Source organism: Coregonus lavaretus, assembly GCF_964263955.1.
Source record: "Coregonus lavaretus genome assembly, chromosome: 33".
NCBI lineage: Eukaryota > Metazoa > Chordata > Actinopteri > Salmoniformes > Salmonidae > Coregonus > Coregonus lavaretus.
Genome location: NC_140020.1, coordinates 25611006 through 25632254, shown reverse-complemented (window position 1 = coordinate 25632254; position 21249 = coordinate 25611006). Strand labels below are relative to the sequence as shown.

General features: G+C 44.5%; 1 protein-coding gene across 2 annotated transcripts; it reads left to right on the top strand.

Moving 5' to 3' along the window:
- The first annotated feature begins 46 nt into the window (after positions 1 to 46).
- On the top strand, positions 47 to 20378 carry LOC311108448 (cleavage and polyadenylation specificity factor subunit 2-like). 2 transcript variants are annotated; one of them, XM_084151072.1, is made up of 16 exons: positions 47 to 186; positions 514 to 679; positions 933 to 1092; positions 1278 to 1383; positions 1506 to 1635; positions 5379 to 5494; positions 5703 to 5890; positions 6369 to 6659; positions 9973 to 10073; positions 10291 to 10494; positions 10583 to 10657; positions 10811 to 10966; positions 12644 to 12866; positions 13349 to 13687; positions 17789 to 17923; positions 19777 to 20369. In XM_084151072.1, the coding sequence occupies exons 2-16, from the start codon at positions 531 to 533 to the stop codon at positions 19867 to 19869; spliced, it is 2466 nt and encodes an 821-aa protein (XP_084007198.1). In that variant the 5' UTR covers positions 47 to 186; positions 514 to 530; the 3' UTR covers positions 19870 to 20369. The 2 variants fall into 2 exon arrangements, with proteins under 2 accessions (XP_084007198.1, XP_084007199.1); XM_084151073.1 differs by lacking the exon at positions 10583 to 10657 and having other exon boundaries at positions 19777 to 20378.
- Positions 20379 to 21249: the final 871 nt, after the last annotated feature.

Sequence of the window (21249 nt, the reverse complement as noted above, 5' to 3'; positions counted from 1 at the left end):
GACGACACGATAAATATGATTTGATGGTACCTCCCAGTGACCTTTCACATTTTCAGCGGCAAGCTTCCGCTTAGTTGAAAGACGTTGACAATCGTTGCTGAAAATGTCATAATATTATAATGTTTGACTGTTCATGTTATTGATTTCTTTGCTCAATTTTAGTGATAACTTATATGGCACTTTATGGTATGTTACTCGTTAATCTATGGCCCATTTTTATAGGACAATTTGTCTGATAGCCAACTTGGCATGCTAGCTAACGTTAGCTAGCTTGGACTGCTAACATTCAATAGGTAGCTTGGCATCTCTAGCTAGCTCTGTATGATGAATAGTGTTAAAAATTGCTGTGTAGGTGTATCATGTCCATGGACCATTTATGGACCATGTCTGTTCACATTTTTATAAAGATAAGACCTGTTCGTTGTCAGTCATATTTGCTGCATGTGAAAGTGGTTCCAATATAGCCATATTCTTGATAACTATTTGGAAATGGTATGTGTCTTGTCCCTGCAGTATGACAGGTGAGGAGAATGACTTCTATTATCAAACTGACCGCCGTGTCGGGGGTGCAGGAGGAGTCTGCCCTCTGCTACCTGCTGCAGGTGGATGAGTTCCGCTTCCTCCTGGACTGTGGCTGGGATGAGAGCTTCTCTATGGACATCATTGATGCCATGAAAAGGTAGAACACACATCATAATCTAAGCCAGTAGTTCTCAATGGGGTACTTGGCCTGTCCAAAGGGAGTACTTGGTAAGACTCAGAACATAGGCCTAATGATTATTTACACATGAAGGGGTACATCGGGCAGAGCAAAATGTGATTGGAGGTACGGATTAAGCTATCTAGACATCCCATTGATTCCTGAAGTCAACAACTAGAACTTGTCACTGTCAATCAGATCTCTTACGGGCCATTCCTTCTCTTATCAATAGGTATGTCCACCAGGTTGATGCAGTGCTCCTCTCTCATCCCGACCCCTTGCACCTGGGGGCTCTGCCCTACGCCGTGGGCAAGCTGGGCCTCAACTGCCCCATCTACGCCACCATCCCCGTCTACAAGATGGGTCAGATGTTCATGTATGACCTGTATCAGGTAAGGGCAGGAGCATGTTAACCTGGTTCCAGATCTGTTTGTGCTGTCTTGCCAACTCAGCAGGACAGCACAAACAGATCTGGGACCAGGCTAGGGGATGTGGGTGATGTCCAACACCCTATTGAACAAGAGGTGACCATGCACTGTAAAACTATTCTCACTATTGTGATCTGTTGTTTTGGTAGTCGCGCAACAACACTGAGGACTTCAACCTGTTCACCCTGGATGATGTGGACTGCGCTTTCGATAAAATCCAGCAGTTGAAGTACTCCCAGATTGTAAATCTGAAAGGTCAGTAAACCATGTATCAGTCTTAAATAATGATTGAATGATGATGATATAATTTCTATTGAGTAATCTCTTTGTTCAAGCTGAAACACTGGTTCAATCAACCTTTCTACTTTTCTGGACAGGGAAAGGACATGGTCTGTCCATCACTCCACTTCCTGCTGGTCACATGATTGGAGGGACAATCTGGAAGATCGTGAAGGATGGGGAGGAGGAGATTGTTTACGCGGTGGACTTCAACCACAAGCGAGAGATGTGAGTAGAGACTGGATAGAGCATGTTTATTTAGCTGCTGAACCTTCAAGGTACAGTACATTACCAAAGGTATGTGGACACCTGCTCATCGAACATCGCATTCTAAAATCATGGGCATTAATATGGAATTGGTCCCCCCTTTGCTGCTGTAACAGCCTCCACTCTTCTGGAAAGGCTTTCCACTAGATGTTGGAACATTGCTGCTGGGACTTGCTTCTATTCAGCCACAAGCAATTGTGAGGTCAGGCACTGATGTTGGGCAATTAAGCCTGGCTTGCAGTCAGCGTTCCAATTCATCCCAAAGATGTTCATGAGGTTGAGGTCAGGGCTCTGCAGTCAAGTTCTTTCACACCGATCTCGACAAACCATTTCTGTATGGACCTGACTTTGTGCACGGGGGCATTGTCATGCTGAAACAGGAAAGGGCCTTCCGCAAACTGTTGGAAGCACAGAAACTGTTTGAAGCACAGAATCGTCTAGAATATCGTTGTATGCTGTAGCGTTAAGATTTCCCTTCACTGGAACGAAGGGGCCTAGCCCGAACCATGAAAAACAGCCCCAGACCATTATTCCTCCTCCACCAAACTTTACTGTTGGTACTATGCATTGGGGCAGGTAGCATTCTCCTGGTATCCGCTAAACCCAGATTAGTCTGTCGGACTGCCAGATGGTGAAGCGTGATTCATCACTCCAGAGAACGCATTTCCACTGCTCCAGAGTCACATGGCGGCTAGCTTTACACCACTCCAGCCGACGCTTGGCATTGTGCATCATGGCTTGTCTGCGGCTGCGCAGCCATGGAAACCCATTTCATGAAGCTCCTGACAAACAGTTCTTGTGCTGACGTTGGTTCCAGAGGCAGTTTGGAACTCGGCAGTGAGTGTTTGTGTTTGTATTTATTATGAAGCTCGGTGCATTCAACATGTCAATACCTCTCATAAATACAAGTAGTAATGAAGTCAGTCTCTCCTCCACTTAGTGCCAGGAGAGATTGACATGCATATTATTAATGTTAGCGCTTTGTACATCCAAGGGCCAGCCGTGCTGCCCTGTTCTGAGCCAATTGCAATTTTCCTAAGTCCATTTTTGTGGCACCTGACCACACGACTGAACAGTAGTCCAGGTGCGACAACTAGGGCTTGTAGGACCTGCCTTGTTGATAGTGCTGTTAAGAAGGTAGAGCAGTGCTTTATTATGGACAGACTTCTCTCCGTCTTAGCTACTGTTGTATCAATATGTTTTGACCATGACAGGTTAAAATCCAGGGTACACAAGCAGTTTAGTCACCTCAACTTGCTCAATTTCCACATTATTTATTACAATATTTAGTTGAGGTTTAGTGAATGATTTGTCCCAAATACAATGCTTTTAGTTTTAGAAATATTTAGGACTAATTTATTCCTTGCCACCCACTCTGAAACTAACTGCAGCTCTTTGTTAAGTGTTGCAGTCATTTAAGTCGCTGTAGTAGCTGACGTGTATAGTGTTGAGTCATCCGCTTTACTCAAAGCCAGTGGCATATCGTTTGTAAAGATTGAAAAAAGTAAGGGGCCGCTGCCCTGGGGAATTCCTTATTCTACCTGGATTATGTTGGAAAGGCTTCCATTAAAGAACACCCTCTGTGTTTTGTTAGACAGGTAACTCTTTATCCACAATATAGCAGGGGTTGTAAAGCCAAAACACATACGTTTTTCCAGCAGCAGACTGATCGATAATGTCAAAAGCCACACTGAAATCTAACAAAACAGCCCCCACAATCTTTTTATCAACAATTTCTCTCAGCCAATCATCAGTCATTCGTGTAAGTGCTGTGCTTGTTAAATGTTCTTCCCTATAAGTGTGCTGAAAGTCTGTTGTCAATTTGTTTGGTCGAACACAATTTTTTCCAAAAGTTTACTAAGGGTTGGTAACAGGCTGATTGGTCGGCTATTTGAGCCAGTAAAGGGGGCTTTGCTATTCTTAGGTAGCGGAATGACTTTTGCTTCCCTCCAGGCCTGGACGCACACACTTTCTAGTAGACTTAAATTGAAAATATGGCAAATAGAAGTGGCAATATCATCCACTATAATCCTCAGTAATTTTCCATCCAAGTTGTCAGACCCCGGTGGCTTGTCATTGTTGATAGACGCCAATAACCTCTTCCACACTCACTTTACGGAATTCAAAATTACAATGCTTGTCTTTAATAATTTGGTCAGATGTACTTGGATGTGTAGTGTCAGCATTTGTTGCTAGCATGTCAGGCCTAAATTTGCTAATCTTGCCAATGAAAAAGTAATTAAAGTAGTTGGCAATATCAGTCGGTTTTGTGATGAATGAGCCATCTGATTCAATGAATGAGTTTTTTACAAAAATTTCATTTAAGGTGCTCCAAAGCTTTTTACTATCATTCTTTATGTCATTTATCTTTGTTTCATAGTGTAGTTTCTTCTTCTTTTTATTCAGTTTAGTCACATGATTTCTCAAATTTGCAATACGTTTGCAAATCGGGTGTGCAGCCGGACTTATTTTTACATTTTAGTCATTTAGCAGACGCTCTTATCCAGAGCGACTTACAGTTAGTGAGTGCATACATTTTTCATACTTGCCCCCCGTGGGAAATGAACCCACAACCCTGGCGTTGCAAGCGCCATGCTCTACCATTCCTTTTGCCTCATCCCTCTCAACCATACCATTTTTCAATTCCTCATCAATCCACAGGGATTTAACAGTTTTTAGTCATTTTCTTAATGGGTGCATGCTTATTAGTAACTGGAATAAGTAATTTCATAAATGTGTCAAGTGCAGCGTCTGTTTGCTCCTCATTACACACCACGGACCAACAAATATTCTTTACATCAACAACATAGGAATCACTACATGACCTCTTATACACTATATTTGGCCCAGCCTTTGGAACTTTGGTTTTCCTAGATATGGCTACTATATTGTGATCACTACATCCGATGGATCTGGATACTGCTTTCAAGCACGTTTCTGCAGCATTAGTATAGATGTGATCAATACATGTTGATGTTTTTAATTCCTGTGCTGATTGTAACTACTGTGGTAAGTTGACTGATAACCTGAACCAGGTTGCAGGCACAGGTTACAGTTTTAAGCTTTTTCTTGAGTGGGCAGCTTGATGAATGCCAGTCAATATTTAAATCACCCAACCGAGGACAGATGATTTTTACGTGGTTGTGTGGCCAACGATTTTGCGGCTGAGCCGTTGTTGCTCCGAGACATTTCCACTTCACATTAACAGCACTTACAGTTGACTGGGGCAGCTCTAGCAGGGCAGAAATTTGACGAACTGACTTGTTGGAAAGGTGGCATCCTATGACAGTGCCACGTTGAACTTCACTGAGCTCTTCAGTAAGGCCATTCTACTGCCAATGTTTGTCTATGGAGATTGCATGGCTGCGTGCTCGAGTTTACACACCTGTCAGCAACGGGTGTGGCTGAAAGAGCCGAATCCACTATTTTGAAGGGGTGTCCACACTTTAATATAAAGTCGTTTTTTTTTTTTTTTACTAGTTTGTCTGTTACCTCGTCACCTTTTTTTCCCTTACATATTTTGTATTTTCTATCGGATAGAGGAGAGACAGTGGGCAAGATGATATATGTTACGAAGGCAGTAGGCCAGTTTCGAACCCACTCCAACATTGGCGTGCTGTAGGCGGCGGCACTGACCGCTAGACCACCCAGGCCACACCTCAACACTTGTCGCCTATTTGACGTATTGTAAATCTTTCCTCCAGCCATCTGAATGGGTGTACATTGGAGTCAGTGAGTCGTCCCTCTCTGCTCATCACAGACTCCTTTAACGCTACATACGTGCAGCCACGTCGCAAACAAAGGGACGAGCAGCTTCTAAGTAAGTTAATCAACTCTCAATCGTGTGCAGTAATGCTATCCTGATCACAAATGGGTTTATGCTGTCTTGCCAACTCCTGTAGTCACTGTCACGTCATGGCCATGGGAGTTGGCTAGACAGCACAAACATATCTGGGCCCAGGCTACAGTAATACCTATTAGTTAAATATGAAAACATTTTCTGATTCGCCAATCATTACCCCCTTTAGCCAATGTGATGGAGACGCTACGCGGCGATGGCAACGTGCTGATTGCCGTGGATACGGCGGGCCGTGTGCTGGAGCTGGCTCAGCTGCTGGACCAAATCTGGAGGACGAAGGACGCTGGGCTCGGGGTCTACTCTCTGGCCTTGCTCAACAACGTCAGCTACAACGTGGTGGAGTTCTCCAAATCTCAGGTCTCGGCCACACACACACCCTTTCATTACATGGTCACCCAGTACAAGACAATCTTCAAAATACTTTGTTTGTTTCAGCCTTCCTGCAGTGCCAGATGGGTGGGATTTGCTCTTTTGGGACTATTCCATTGGTTCAGTTGCACCATGCAAGCTCAATGAAGCAGAGCTAAAGTATTTGAAAGATCTCAAATAGTATCTGAACCCAGGTCTGTAGCAGATACATGTCTCTAGCTCACTCACTATGAGGAAATGTGATCAAATGTGTGCTAATGTTCACTTTTCAATAGTGCTCACTGATCAGTCATACATTTTGTGAAAAATATTAAAACGATAGCATTTTGTGGCATGGAATTCATATTTCTCACAATGTTGTTGTTACAAACGGCGCCTGTCCTGCTAATATTGTGTGGTTATCCTGTCATTGTAATAGGCATGGTAACAATAGTCGTGATTCTGACTGTTATATTCTCCCCTACAGGTGGAGTGGATGAGTGACAAGCTGATGCGCTGCTTCGAGGACAAGCGCAACAACCCCTTCCAGTTCCGCCACCTGTCCCTATGCCACAGCCTGGCCGACCTGGCCCGGGTGCCCAGCCCCAAGGTGGTGCTCTGCAGCCAGCCCGACCTGGAGTCTGGCTTCTCCCGCGAGCTCTTCATCCAGTGGTGCCAGGAGGCCAAGAACTCAGTGATCCTCACCTACCGCACCACGCCCGGCACCCTGGGCCGCTACCTCATCGATAACCCCGGGGAGAAGATGCTGGACCTGGAGGTGAGACTAGGACAGAGGTCGCCAACTAGGTTTGGCTTCGGGACAATTTTTCTGAGCTAGTGGTTGCAGGCCAGAACATAATTAGCATAATAGCAGCCCAATTCATAGGCCTACACTACAAATGTAACACCATTGGTCCAATGCAGCCATTTTAATCTCAATATCAAATAATTTCAGTACCTTACTTAGATTGTTTCCAATTAAAATGGTCAAACAAAAATAGTTTCTTAGCAAAGGGCAATTTCTCAAGCAAGAATTTTGCTAGGAGTGGTCTGAGTGTGGAGGGGAAGACTGAAAATTAGCTGTTATTGGCCAAGAAGAGGTTTGGAACTCTCTTCTTGGTCTATTAACTAATTTGCCGCTTGATGATGTCACCATTGAAGGCCAAAACTCCATCCCAGCAAAACGGGCAGAAAGTTTTAAACAGCTCTTACACTAAAAGGGCATTATCATTATTTTCACAATTTCACAGTATTATTCCAACCTCATAGTGTGGAAATATATATAAAATACAGGACAATCACGCTTTTGACTGCACAGGGCCTTTAACACATCTGGTTAGTATACTGAACAAAAATAAACGCAACATGCAACAATTTCAAAGATTTTACTGAGTTACAGTTCATATAAGGAAATCCGTCAAATGAAATAAATTCATTAGGCCTAATCTATGGATTTCACATGACTGGGAATACAGATATGCATCTGTTGGTCATAGATACCTTAAAGAAAAGTAGGCGTGGATCAGAAAACCAGGGAGTATCTGGTGTGACCACCATTTACCTCATGCAGCGCGACACATCTTCTTCGCATAGAGTTGATCAGGCTGTTTATTGTGGCATGCTCCTCTTCAATGGCTGTGCGAAGTTGCTGTATATTGGCGGGAGCTGGAACACGCTGTTGTACACGTCGATCCAGAGCATCCCAAACATGCTCAATGGGTAATATGTCTGGTGAGTATGCAGGCCATTGAAAAACGGGGACATTTTCAGCTTCCAGAAATTGTGTACAGATCCTTGCGACATGGGGCCGTGCTTTATCATGCTGAACCATGAGGTGATGGCAGCGGATGAATGGCACAACAATGGGCCTCAGGATCTCATCACGGTATCTCTGTGCATTAAAATTGCCATCGATAAAATGCAATTGTGTTCGTTGTCCGTAGCTTATGTCTGCCCATACCATTACCCCACCGCCACCATGGGGCACTCTGTTCACAATGTTCCCAAACACGTGGTCTGCGGTTGTGAGGTCGGATGGATGTACACTCTCTCCCTCCCTTCCACACACACACACTCTCTCCCTCCCTCCCTTCCACACACACACACTCTCTCCCTCCCTCCCTTCCACACACACACACACTCTCTCCCTCCCTTCCACACACACACTCTCTCCCTCCCTTCCACACACACACTCTCTCCCTCCCTTCCACACACACACTCTCTCCCTCCCTTCCACACACACTCTCTCCCTCCCTTCCACACACACACTCTCTCCCTCCCTTCCACACACACACTCTCTCCCTCTCTTCCACACACACACACTCTCTCTCTCTTCCACACACACACACTCTCTCCCTCTCTTCCACACACACACTCTCTCTCCCTCCCTTCCACACATACACACTCTCTCCCTCCCTTCCACACATACACACTCTCTCCCTCCCTTCCACACACACACTCTCTCTCCCTCCCTTCCACACACACACTCTCTCTCTCTCTCTCCCTCCCTTCCACACACACACACTCTCTCCCTCCGTTCCACACACACACTCTCTCTCCCTCCCTTCCACACACACACTCTCTCTCTCTCTCTCCCTCCCTTCCACACACACACACTCTCTCCCTCCCTTCCACACACACACTCTCTCTCCCTCCCTTCCACACACACACTCTCTCTCTCTCTCTCCCTCTCTTCCACACACACACTCTCTCTCTCCCTCCCTTCCACACACACACACTCTCTCTCTCTCTCTCTCCCTCCCTTCCACACACACACACTGCTCCCAACTTTTAAAACGTTAGGCACCAAACAGAATGTAAGGAGCACCAGAAATACATAATGTTTGATATAGTTTAGTCTTTCATTAGGCCTATATGAATCCTACCTTTAAAGCACATCTCATGAGTAGCAGAACCTTTTCCTTTCTTCCTGTGCCAATCAAATTTACCTAAACCTTGTGTCAAGTTACCAGGTTGTTAGCTAGCTAGGTAACGTGACTGAACAACGTTGTTTGTTATCAAACCAATAGTTAGCGACCCGGGATTAGTTTAAAACGGCCCGCGACATGGTTTCTGAAGTTATATAAAATGCGTGCGAATCTCGATAATATGGGTAATCATTTTTAACCGTATAGGCTAGAGACAAGCCGTTTTCTTTGCTGTAAAGCTGCAAACATTCTTGTTGCGGTGCTCCATTTCCCCTCCCTGACACTGAGGCAGTGAACTTGCAAACTCTACTCAGACTGGTCTGTGCTCTTTGTTATAACAGGTGATGAAATGATACAATGTGTCAGCATTGCTCACTTTGCGCACTAATCCAATGTAACAAATGTACAATTCTAACAACAGAAGACTCATCAGGGTCTGGGTCTGCATCCCCGCTCGCCATCACGGTTAAATTATATTTAAATAAACTGACGGAGGAATAGATGCGCGCAAAGAGCAGACAGAGAGAAGGATGCGGCTGGCTGATTACAGCTGACACAGGTGATATGCGCTTGAAAGGGAAGTGGATATTATTGGACTAGAGACTAGTGGCTGTTGCTTAAATTCAACCGAATTTATAAACCAAACTAAATGTATAAACATTTTATAACAGGCGCCAGCAGGTTCTTTATATCGGTAGGGCGGAAAAAGTTGGTAGTATCATTTGAAACTGTACTAGTATCATGAGGTTTTGGTACCGTACCGTGGTACTGGTATACCGTGCCACACTTCAGCACAACAAAGCACGCTTGCCTTATCATTATTTTGGTGGGGTAACTTCTTCTTGGGACATTACATTTGGATCCGATACTTAAAAACAACATTTTATGCATAATTAATATGGGGGGCTTTGGGGGGCCCAAAAAATAGGAGACCCCTGCTATAGGAGAAGGCTGTAGGGGGCAGAAGAGCAGCCGTGCGGCCATTTTGGCACAGAGTGATAGCGTTTTGGATGTATTTATTTTGGTGTAGCGTGTCCCTAGGGCTCTTTCTGTCTCTGTTTCCGTCTCAACTCAAGCGTGGAACAGCTTGATGTGTCACTGGCGTTCGCGCTGTTCCTCTCCCTTATTTATTTTTGTCATTTCATTTTCTTGTCATGTTGACAGATTAGAAAACGGGTAAAGCTGGAAGGCAGGGAGCTGGAAGAATACCTGGAGAAAGAGAGAATGAAGAAGGAAGCTGCCAAAAAACTTGAACAAGAAAAAGAGTGAGTCACTGACACTGTTTCTGTGTTTTGGGCCTCAGCTTATTTACAATATTTGGGCACTGTGTGAATAATATTCCCAGAGGTGGGTATCGTTCTGTGTGTGTTGCGCGCATGTGCACAGATTCATAAAGTTGGTGTCCGGGAATGAAGATGTTTTGTCTTTGAGTTGAAGAAAGACAGCGAGATTGTGTGAGTCTAATATATTTGTGTCTCTCAGGGTGGATGTGGACTCCAGTGACGAGAGCGACATGGAGGATGACCTGGAGCTGCCAGCGGTAGTGAAGACCAAACACCACGACCTGATGATGAAGGGAGACGGCGTCCGCAAGGGCAGCTTCTTCAAACAGGCCAAAAAGTCCTACCCCATGTTCCCAACCCACGAGGAGAGGGTCAAATGGGACGAGTACGGAGAGATCATCAGGTACTGTAGTCAGTTCACTATTACCCTTTTCACACTAAGGCACTGATCCAAACTGAGCTGTGCTGACCTGGTTATGCATCAACCATAGATGCTGGAACCGTGCTGGACAAGACGATGTGAAAGGGAAATATCAGCGCCAGTACAGTTCAGTCGGCACAGAAGTGTAAACATGCTCTGCACACACTGACTTTTACCTCACTAGAACCTAGAAATCGAAACATGAGATCCCTTTGAATAATGACCTATGCATTGGATTTTTTGTTGAAGCGGAGCTAACTTCACAAAATGATGTATTAATGAATATGACTGTCTCCAGACCGGAGGACTTCCTGGTACCAGAGCTCCAGGCCACAGAGGAGGAGAAGAACAAGCTGGAGTCAGGCATGGCCAAAGGAGACGAACCCATGGACCAAGACTCCTCATCCAAAGTACCCACCAAGTGTACCTCCACTACAGAGAACCTAGAGATCAAGTAAGTGGGCCCCACCCACCTACATTTAAAGCAGACTTCTTCAGAGAGCCTCTCATTGCAAAAATCTATATGACTCATATTTATATTCTAATGATTTACAAGGAAGACATAGTGCTGAAACGTGTACGTTTGGGATTTTAATGATCCTTGTGGACATGCCAAGACTAAAAATATATTTTAATTTGCAAAGAATATTAAAAGCGCCTTATTATTTACCTTTATTTAACCAGGTAAGCCAGTTGAGAACAAGTTCTCATTTACAACTGCGACCTGGCCAAGATAAAGCAAAGCAGTGCGATTACAAAACAACAACACAGAGTTACATATGGAATAAACAAAACACAAAGTCAAAAATACAACCGAAAATATATATACAGTGTGTGCGAATGTAGTAAGTTATGGAGGTAAGGCAATAAATAGGCCATAGTGCAAAATAATTACAATTTAGTATTAACACTGGAATGATAGATGTGCAAGAGATGATGTGCAAATAGACATACTGGGGTGCAAATGAGCAAAATAAATAACAATATGGGGATGAGGTAGTTGGGTGGGCTAATTTCAGAAGGGCTGTGTACAGGTGTAGTGATCGGTAAGCTGCTCTGACAACTGATGCTTAAAGTTAGTGAGGGAGATAAGAGTCTCCAGCTTCAGAGATTTTTGCAGTTCGTTCCAGTCATTGGCAGCAGAGAACTGGAAGGAATGGCGGCCAAAGGAGGTGTTGGCTTTGGGGATGACCAGTGAGATATACCTGCTGGAGCGCATACTACGGGTGGGTGTTGCTATGTTGACCAATGAGCTAAGATAAGGCGGGGATTTGCCTAGCAGTGATTTATAGATGACCTGGAGCCAGTGGGTTTGGCGACAAATATGTAGTGAGGACCAACCAACAAGAGCGTACAGGTCACAGTGGTGGGTAGTATATGGGGCTTTGGTGACAAAATGGATGGCACTGTGATAGACTACATCCAATTTGCTGAGTAGAGTGTCAAGGACCCCCTCTCAGGCAAACCGGCGACCCAGGGACCCCCATCATACGTTAGCAAGAAAAATAAACATTCACATGTCTTGTCATCAGGTGAATGTTAATGGCATGAAAAAGTAATCAACTTTTTTTTTAATGAATAGCTTTGGTAGATCATTTTTCATTATTTTGATCTCCCCACATAATTGGAATAGGAAGTATTAGCTAGAAAGGTAACTCAAACACATTTTTTGCTAAGAGTAGCTGGTTAAAGAAAGGTTAGCCATGTTTTGGCAAAAATGTATGTCCAAGTCAAGAAAGCTTACCAGCAGCCAGTGGCACTTGTAGCCTGTTCACGGGTGCTTTTTCAAAGCCTATGCCAGATACTCCAGTGAGTGTAATTTGCTCAATATTATGAGTTAAGAGATAAAGTTGGCATCATTAGAAAGAACATTCTCCTCTTTTCTACTGTAGGTACGTCATTCAAAATGTGTTTATTCTACTGTTCCTAGCGATATTAATAAAAACATTGAAATAAAACATGTTTTATATAAATTATAATTTTCGCGGACTCCTTACAGTATCTCTGCGGACCGCCGGTTGAATACCACTGATAGTATTTTTTTTACATCACATTTAAAATCACTTTATCCTAATAATGCATATTTCAAATATATGGAAATGATACATTCTTATCTGATCATTCTGTGCAGAGCCAGGGTGACGTACATCGACTACGAGGGGCGTTCGGACGGCGACTCTATCAAGAAGATCATCAACCAGATGAAGCCGCGGCAGCTGGTGATCGTGCACGGCCCTCCCGAGGCCAGCCTGGACCTGGCCGAGTCCTGCAAGGCCTTCACCAAGGACATCAAGGTCTACACGCCGAAGCTGCAGGAGACTGTGGACGCCACCAGTGAGACACACATCTACCAGGTCAGTCAGGGGTTAGGATTTTATACAAAATGCCATGGTAATTCAAGATATTTTGGGACAGATGCCCTGTATGATTGTGAATAATTGACCAATTGACATAGAATTTTGTGTTATCACAATTCACCAATCAGAAAGTTGATGTGCTTTAGTAACTGTAACTAATCTAACCCAGGTCAAGCCATCTTAGAATTCTGAACATGACAATGGGTCAATTGTGTATAAGGTTTATAATAATATTATTATAATATATGCCATTTAGCAGACGCTTTTATCCAAAAGCGAGTTAGTCATGCGTGCATAAATATTACGTACAGGTGGTCCCGGGAATCGAACCCACTATCTTGGCATTACAAGCACCATGATCTACCAACTGAGCTATATGGGACCCAGTTAAGCAGTTTGCTTGTGTACAGAAACATTTTAATGTTAAGCTTAAGCACTTATACTATATATACATAAAATATTGTATTCTTCCTCCCCAGGTGCGGTTGAAAGACTCGCTGGTGAGCTCGCTGCAGTTTTGTCGCGCCAAGGATACGGAGCTGGCGTGGATCGACGGCGTGCTGGACATGCGCGTGGTCAAGGTGGACACAGGTGTGCTGCCCGAGGAGGGCGTGGTGAAGGGCGAAAAGGGAGCCGGCGAGGAGGCCGCGGAGGATGGTGAGCTGGACATGGAAGTGACCCCTGCTGACGACGGTGCCACAGACCACAGCGTGGTGGCACAGCAGCGCGCCATGAAGACGCTGTTTGGCGAGGACGTGCGCGAGCCGTCGGAGGAGAGTGATGTCATCCCCACCCTGGAGCCCCTGCCCGCCCACCAGGTGAGAGATAGAGGGGAAGAGGAGATGAGAGAGGAAGAGAAGTACCTTAGCGAGATACTGTGGATAGACAGAGAGGAGGGTAGAGAAGAGGGGAGGGTTGGCTATAATCCCTTAGTTCAGCTAAAGGGAGAGAGGTGATGGGAAGAGTGCAAAAAGAGGTGGCTTTGTCCTCAGTAGAAGAGGATGGGAAAGAGCTGACCCCAAGGGAGAGGGAGACAAGAGAGTTGATCCCAGGACCGTTTTTTATTCAGAGAGGGAAATGATGGGTTGACCTTGTTGGGACATAAAGGCGGAGACAGATCGAGGAGTGCCAATATGACAATAGACCCAAAGAGCAGTAGAATGCACAGGAAGAAAGCTAGCCTGTGGTTAATTTAGCAAGCGAGAGAAGGGAGTCCACCGAGTTCAACTGATCTGAGATCAGATGTATAGAAAATATTAGTAATGGGGGGAAATATCGATAGTTACATATCGCAATATTATTTTTGGATGATATGATATCGATATTTGACTCCCAAGTATCGATTTGTATAAAAAATAGAATCTATTTTATTTAGCTAGATAGCGTTAGCTAGGTAGCGCTAGTCGGCTGTACCTGCGCCAAAACTCTGGTATTTTTCATCCAATAGCTTGTTCTCCATCTTCTTTTTAAATAGTGAGCCAACATGTTTTCAGCACTTTTGGTTCCATGACTGATCAAAACTCATTTTCTCATGCTATCTTGTCTCTGCAGCAGACATATAGTGAGCAATATGTTTGGAACATGAAATCGCAATACATATAGAATCGTGAGAATCACAATACATATCGTATCGGCACCGAAGTATCGTGATAAAATTGGATCGTGAGGTCCCTGGCAATTCCCAGCCCTAGAAAATATGGTTATGGTTCCACAGAGTCCACAGTCAGAGTCAAGCTGATCTGAGATCAGATGTAAAGAAGCTATGAAGTTGTAGTTGCACTACAGGGCCAAACTGCGGCCAAAACACTTGCATTTGCGACCCTTTGATTTGGCAGTGCGACACCAATTGTTTATTGATCGCTAGGGTGCCAGTGAAAAAAGATTTCGCTGGTCCCGTCAGTTTTTGGTTCACAATTTCCTTTAAAAATATTTATTATCATAATTTATTCAAACAGCAATCAATGTGTATGCAAACCAGGTATTCAAAAAGTTTGGTCCAAAGTCTTGGTTGAATCTTTGCGATGTGCAATTCGGTCATCAATTAAATGTTCCCAATTAAATGTTGACTGCAAAGTAGGCCTACCTGTCAGAATAATTTAATGATGATTTGTATCAATCACAGGGCATTTGTTTTGCAAACTCTGCCATCACATGTAGCCTACACTGTACATTGTAACCTACAGTACAAAAACACAGCTAGCCAAACACAACAGTCTCTTACTAGGCGTGGAATTGAATTAAAGGGCAAAACAAATTGTTTGTTTTTTATTGTTCCCAGACCTCTAAAGTGGTCTGCTGATGTGGTTCAAACATTGTTGTGGACTTGGAACATCACATTTTTGTATTTTTTTTCTATTAACAAAAAGTGTGATTTTGAGAGTAAAATCCTGAAAAACTAACTCGGAAACCTGGATCATAAAACCGGGAAAACAGAATTTTCCAAAAGATAAAACAGATTTTATAGGGCCCTACAACTGTAGAGTGACTGTTAAGAATCGCTACCAATAACACCCTTTTTGAGATTGCATAAAGGTTTTATTTTTTCCCCTCCTAACAACAATGTACACTATATATACAAAAGTATGTGGACACCCATTCAAATGAGTGGATTTGGCTATTCCAGCCACACCCGTTGCTGACAGGTGTATAAAATCAAGCAACGGCTCAGGCGCGAAGTGGTAGGCCACACAAGCTCACAGAACGGGACCACCAAGTGCTGAAGCATGTAGCATGTAAAATCGTCTGTCCTCGGTTGCAACACTCTCTACCGAGTTCCAAACTGCCTCTGGAAACAACGTCAGCACAATAACTGTTTGTTGGGAGCTTCATGAAACGGGTTTCCATAGCCGAGCAGCCGCACACAAGCCTAAGATCGCAAGATGCGCAATGCCAAGCGTCGGCTGGAGGGGTGTAAAGCTCGCCACCATTGGACTCTGGAGCAGTGGAAGTGCGTTCTCTGGAGTGATAAATCACGCTTTACCATCTGGCAGTCCGACGGACAAATCTGAGTTTGGCGGATGCCAGGAGAACGCTACCTGCCCCAATGCATAGTACCAACAGTAAAGTTTGGTGGAGGAGGAATAATGGTCTGGGGCTGTTTTTTATGGTTTGGGCTAGGCTCCTTAGTTCCAGTGAAGGGAAATCTTAATGCTACAGCATACAATGACATTCTAGACCAGGCCTGGGTAATTCCAGTCCTCGGGGGCCTGATTGGTGTCACACTTTTGCCCCAGCCCCAGCTAACACACCTGACTCCAATAATCAACTAATCATGATCTTCAGTTAAAAATGCAGTAAGTTTAAATCAGCTGTGTTTGCTAGGGATGGGGCAAAAGTGTGACACCAATCAGGCCCCCGAGGACTGGAGTTGCCCAGGCCTGTTCTAGACGATTCTGTGCTTGCAACTTTATGGCAACCGTTTGGGGAAGGCCCTTTCCTATTTCAGCATGACAATGCCTCTGTGCACAAAGCGAGGTCCATACAGCAATGGTTTGTCGAGATCGGTGTGGAAGAACTTGACTGGCCTGCACAGAGCCCTGACCTCAACCCAATCGAACACCTTTCGGATGAATTGGAACGCCGACTGCGAGCCAGGCCTAATCGCACAACATCAGTGCCCGACCTCACTAATGCTCTTGTGGCTGAATGGAAGCAAGTCCCCGCAGCGATGTTCCAACATTTAGTGAATAGCCTTCCCAGGAGCGTGGAGGCTGTTATAGCAGCAAAGGGTGGACCAACTCCATATTAATGCCCATGATTTCTAAATGAAATGTTCGATGAGCAGGTGTCCACATACATTTGATCATGTAGTGTACCTGAATGTCATGTTAATTTAAAAGATGGCTAGTCATTATTAGCCTGGTTCTATATGAAATGCAGGTTCATTATGGGACGCAAGTCAGGTCATTATTGCCACGCAGCCATGAAAAATTGGTGCGATCAAATCATGTGCTGGTGCCATCAACTGAAAAAGTGGAAAAAGTTTGTCTAGAGCCCTGAACTAATCCACAGAGAGTCCAACTGATCTGAAGTCAGATTTACCAATATATAAACTGTACGGTTGTGGTTCCACAGAGTCCATTCAGTTCAACTGATTCAATAAGGGATATACTTTGTGAACGTTAGCTAACACATTCCATTTGTTTTGTGTTAGCCATGAAGTTGCGAAATGTCACTATCGTTAGCAAAAAGCCTGAGAAGGTAGTGTGCAGCGAACATGGGTGTCTTTTTCGGCTCTAAACTGCCACTGCTATTACATGTAGTAGGAATAGCAAAGTAATTTGCAGTTTGATTATTGCCTCTAAAATGCCACAGTATCCTTAGAAAATATTTGATGTTTGATGTTTCACTGTAAGATTTTGGAATGTTCATACCCTGATGAAGACAGCTTGTCTGTCGAAACGTTGGTTATTAAATTATTGCATCTGAGCTCCTAGAGTGTGAGGCTCTCCTTTTTCTTTTTCAAGCATTCAAATTGTTTAACTGAAATTGTTACTCAAAGGCTGCATTTACACAGGCTGCCCAATTATCTTTTTTTCACTAATTACATATTTTGACCAATCAGATCAGCTCTTTTGCCAATAAATGGTCAAAAGATCTGAATGGGCTGCCTGTGTAAATGCAGCCTTAGTCAAACATAGTCCTTAGAGTCATACTGATCTGAGTTCAGATGTACAGAAACGGTATGGTTGTGGTTCCACTAATCCACATAGGTTGCGTTTACACAGGCAGCCCAATTCTGATATTTTGGCATGACCGTGGCAAAAGAGCTCATCTGATTGGACAAAAGACCAATTAGTGGAAAAAATATCAGCATTGGGCTGTCTGTGTAAACGCAGCCATAGAGTCCAACTGGTCTAAGATCAGTTGTATAGAATGTGTTCTGGTTCTAACCAATACACACCCTGTCTAACTCACAGATCCCAGGCCACCAGTCGGTGTTCATCAACGAGCCGCGACTGTCCGACTTCAAGCAGGTGCTGCTGAGGGAGGGCATCCAGGCTGAGTTTGTGGGAGGAGTGCTGGTGTGTAACAACATGGTGGCCGTCCGCAGGGTGAGTTGTCTGTCCGTCTGTCCTTCCCCCCCCAGCACAGTACAGCCACAGTCATTCATTCAGTTCATTCAGCTCTCTTTGACAGCATTAGCCAACACCATCCCTGACCTGCTGTATGAGAAAGGGGAAATGGGCCCAAAGGGTGCATGGGGTGGCATGTTTTTCAACAAAAAGCTGGGATACAAAATGGCATCCTATTGCAGACCTATTATATACAGTTGAAGTCGGAAGTTTACATACACTTAGTTTGGAGTCATTAAAACTCTTTTTTCAACCACTCCACAAATGTCTTGTTAACAAACTATAGTTTTGGCAAATCGGTTAGGACATCTACTTTGTGCATGACACAAGTCATTTTTCCAACAATTGTTTACAGACAGATTATTTCACTTATAATTCACTGTATCACAATTCCAGTGGGTCGGAAGTTTACATACGCTAAGTTGACTGCCTTTAAACAGCTTGGAAAATTCCAGAAAATAATGTAATGGCTTTAGAAGCTTCTGATAGGCTAATTTACATCATTTGAGTCAATTGGAGGTGTACCTGTGGATGTATTTCAAGGCCTACCTTCAAACTCAGTGCCTCTTTGCTTGACATCATGGGAAAATCAAAAGAAATCAGCCAAGACCTCAGAAAATAATTGTAGACCTCCACAAGTCTGGTTCATCATTGGGAGCAATTTCCAAATGCCTGAAGGTACCACGTTCATCTGTACAAACAATAGTACGCAAGTATAAACACCATGGGACCATACAGCCGTCATACAGCTCAGGAAGGAGACGCTTTCTGTCTCCTAGAGATGAACGTACTTTGGTGCGAAAAGTGCAAATCAATCCCAGAACAACAGCAAAGGACCTTGTGAAGATGCTGGAGGAAACGGGTGCAAAAGTATCTATATCCACAGTAAAACGAGTCCTATATCGACATAACCTGAAAGGCCGCTCAGCAAGGAAGAAGCCACTTCTCCAAAACCGCCATAAAAAAGTCAGACTACGGTTTGCAACTGCAGATGGGGACAAAGATTGTACTTTTTGGAGAAATGTCCTCTGGTCTGATTAAACGAAAATAGAACTGTTTGACCATAATGACCATCATTATGTTTGGAGGAAAAAGGGGAACACTTGCAAGCTGAAGAACACCATCCCAACCGTGAAGCACAGGGGTGGCAGCATCATGCTGTGGAAGTGCTTTGCTGCAGGAGGGACTGGTGAACTTCACAAAATAGATGGCATCATGAGGAAGGAAAATTATGTCAGGAAGTCAGTTTGACCCAGTTGAACAATTTAAAGGCAATGCCACCAAATACTAACTTCTGACCCACTGGGAATGTGATGAAAGAAATAAAAGCTGAAATAAATAATTATCTCTACTATTATTCTGACATTTCACATTCTTAAAATAAAGTGGTGATCCTAACTGACCTAAGATAGGGGATTTTTACTAGGATTAAATGTCAGGAATTGTGAAAAACTGAGTTTTTAAATGTATTTGGCTAAGGTGTATGTCAACTTCTGACTTCAACTGTATGTATGTACCTATTATCTAACTTTAATTTAATTGAAAACCAATTCTTATTTATTTACAAGAATGCTCTGGGGAAGGAACGATGACACAAAGGATTAAACAATCTATTTTACTCTGTTGTAAGTAGTTTGTAGACTGAAGGGGCAAGACTTAGAACCTATGTGCAAACAAACAATTTCTGCTGCGTACAAAAGTCAGCACCACTCCATCTCTATTCCACATCTATTTGTGGATGTAAAAGGAGAAAAAACAGTTGTTGGGAGCTTTCGGTGATTATGCGTGTGACCCCTCTAACCCTTGTCAATATCGCCATCCCCCCTGTACAGACGGAGGCAGGGCGCATCGGCCTGGAGGGTTGTCTGTGTGATGACTACTATAAGATCCGTGAGCTGCTCTATCAGCAGTATGCTGTGGTATAGGAGAGAGGAGCAGCCGCAGAGACGGCGTCGGCCATTACATGATCACACAGAGACATTCCGTTTGGAGGAGAGAGAGTGGAGAGGAGAGCAGACTATACCCAGAGGACCACAGTGTTCTAGGTGTTCTCCACACACAGGCTACCTGAGCTCCCCTCGAGCGTCTCCAGCTGTTTTACTTCCAACCGCTGTGTTGATTTTTCCTTTTTTTTACCCCCTTTGTCTGTTTACTGTTGTTATTTTTATTGTGCGTCTTTCCCCCTGCAGTGAGAGACAGATGGGCTCTCCCGTAGTGACCTCTCCTCCATGCGAACACATGATGTGCGAACGAACGGTAACCCTTAGGGTCTTTTTTACCTCTCCTCAAACACCCTCTGCTCTGCACTGGACTGGAGAAAGCTCACCACACATACGCTGGAGAGTGCCAACATCGCTTCACATAGGCTGGAATGGGTAATCTTTTTTTTTTTTTTTTTTTACGTCTCATTAAATTCCCTTTTCTGAACAATTTCATTGGTTTGTTTCCTATATATTTGCTGTGGGTTGAGAGAGGGGAGCCAGACTTGTAGGTGTACTGTATGTAGGTTTGGGGTCAATTCAGTCAATGTTTCAATGAGGGCAGTTTACTTCCTGAATTGAGTGAATGGAAAGGGAATTGACCTCAACCCTGACTGAATGTAGTACCATTGCATGGGCTTTGCTCTACTGTACTGCTGCAGTTACGGTGTGATAACACCAGATGGAGACGTTTTTCAGCCATTCTCTCCCTCTGCCTCTCTCTCCCTCTGCCTCTGCCTCTCTCTCCCTCTGCCTCTCTCTCTCTCTCCCTCTGCCTCTCCGTCTGCCTCTCTCTCTCCCTCTGCTTCTCTCTCTCCAAATGCCTCTTTCTCCCTCTGCCTCTCTCTCCCTCTGCCTCTCTCTCCCTCTGCCTCTCTCTCCCTCTGCCTCTCTCCCTCTGCCTCTCTGTCTGCCTCTCTCTCTCCCTCTGCCTCTCTGTCTGCCTCTCTCTCTCTCCCTCTGCTTCTCTCTCTCCCTCTCTCTCCGAATGCCTCTCTCTCCCTCTCTCTCCGAATGCCTCTCTCTCCCTCTGCCTCTCTCTGCCTCTCTCTCCGTCTGCCTCTCTTTGCCTCTCTCTCCGTCTGCCTCTCTTTGCCTCTCTCTCCGTCTGCCTCTCTCTCCCTCTGCCTCTCTCTCCCTCTGCCTCTCTCTCCCTCTGCCTCTCTCTCCCTCTGCCTCTCTCTCCCTCTGCCTCTCTCTCCCTCTGCCTCTCTCTCCCTCTGCCTCTCTCTCTCCCTCTGCCTTCCTCCCTCTGCTTCTCTCTCTCCCTCTCTCTCCGAATGCCTCTCTCTCCCTCTCTCTCTCTCCGAATGCCTCCCTCTCTCT

What these genes read in the sequence shown, in the direction of transcription:
- LOC311108448 (XM_084151072.1), top strand. Translation starts at nt 531, where the DNA reads ATGACTTCTATTATCAAACTGACCGCCGTGTCGGGGGTGCAGGAGGAG. An exon ending in AGAAGATGCTGGACCTGGAG is followed by an intron (nt 6,660 to 9,972) that starts GTGAGACTAGGA and finishes TCATGTTGACAG; the next exon opens with ATTAGAAAACGGGTAAAGCT. An exon ending in ACAGAGAACCTAGAGATCAA is followed by an intron (nt 10,967 to 12,643) that starts GTAAGTGGGCCC and finishes CATTCTGTGCAG; the next exon opens with AGCCAGGGTGACGTACATCG.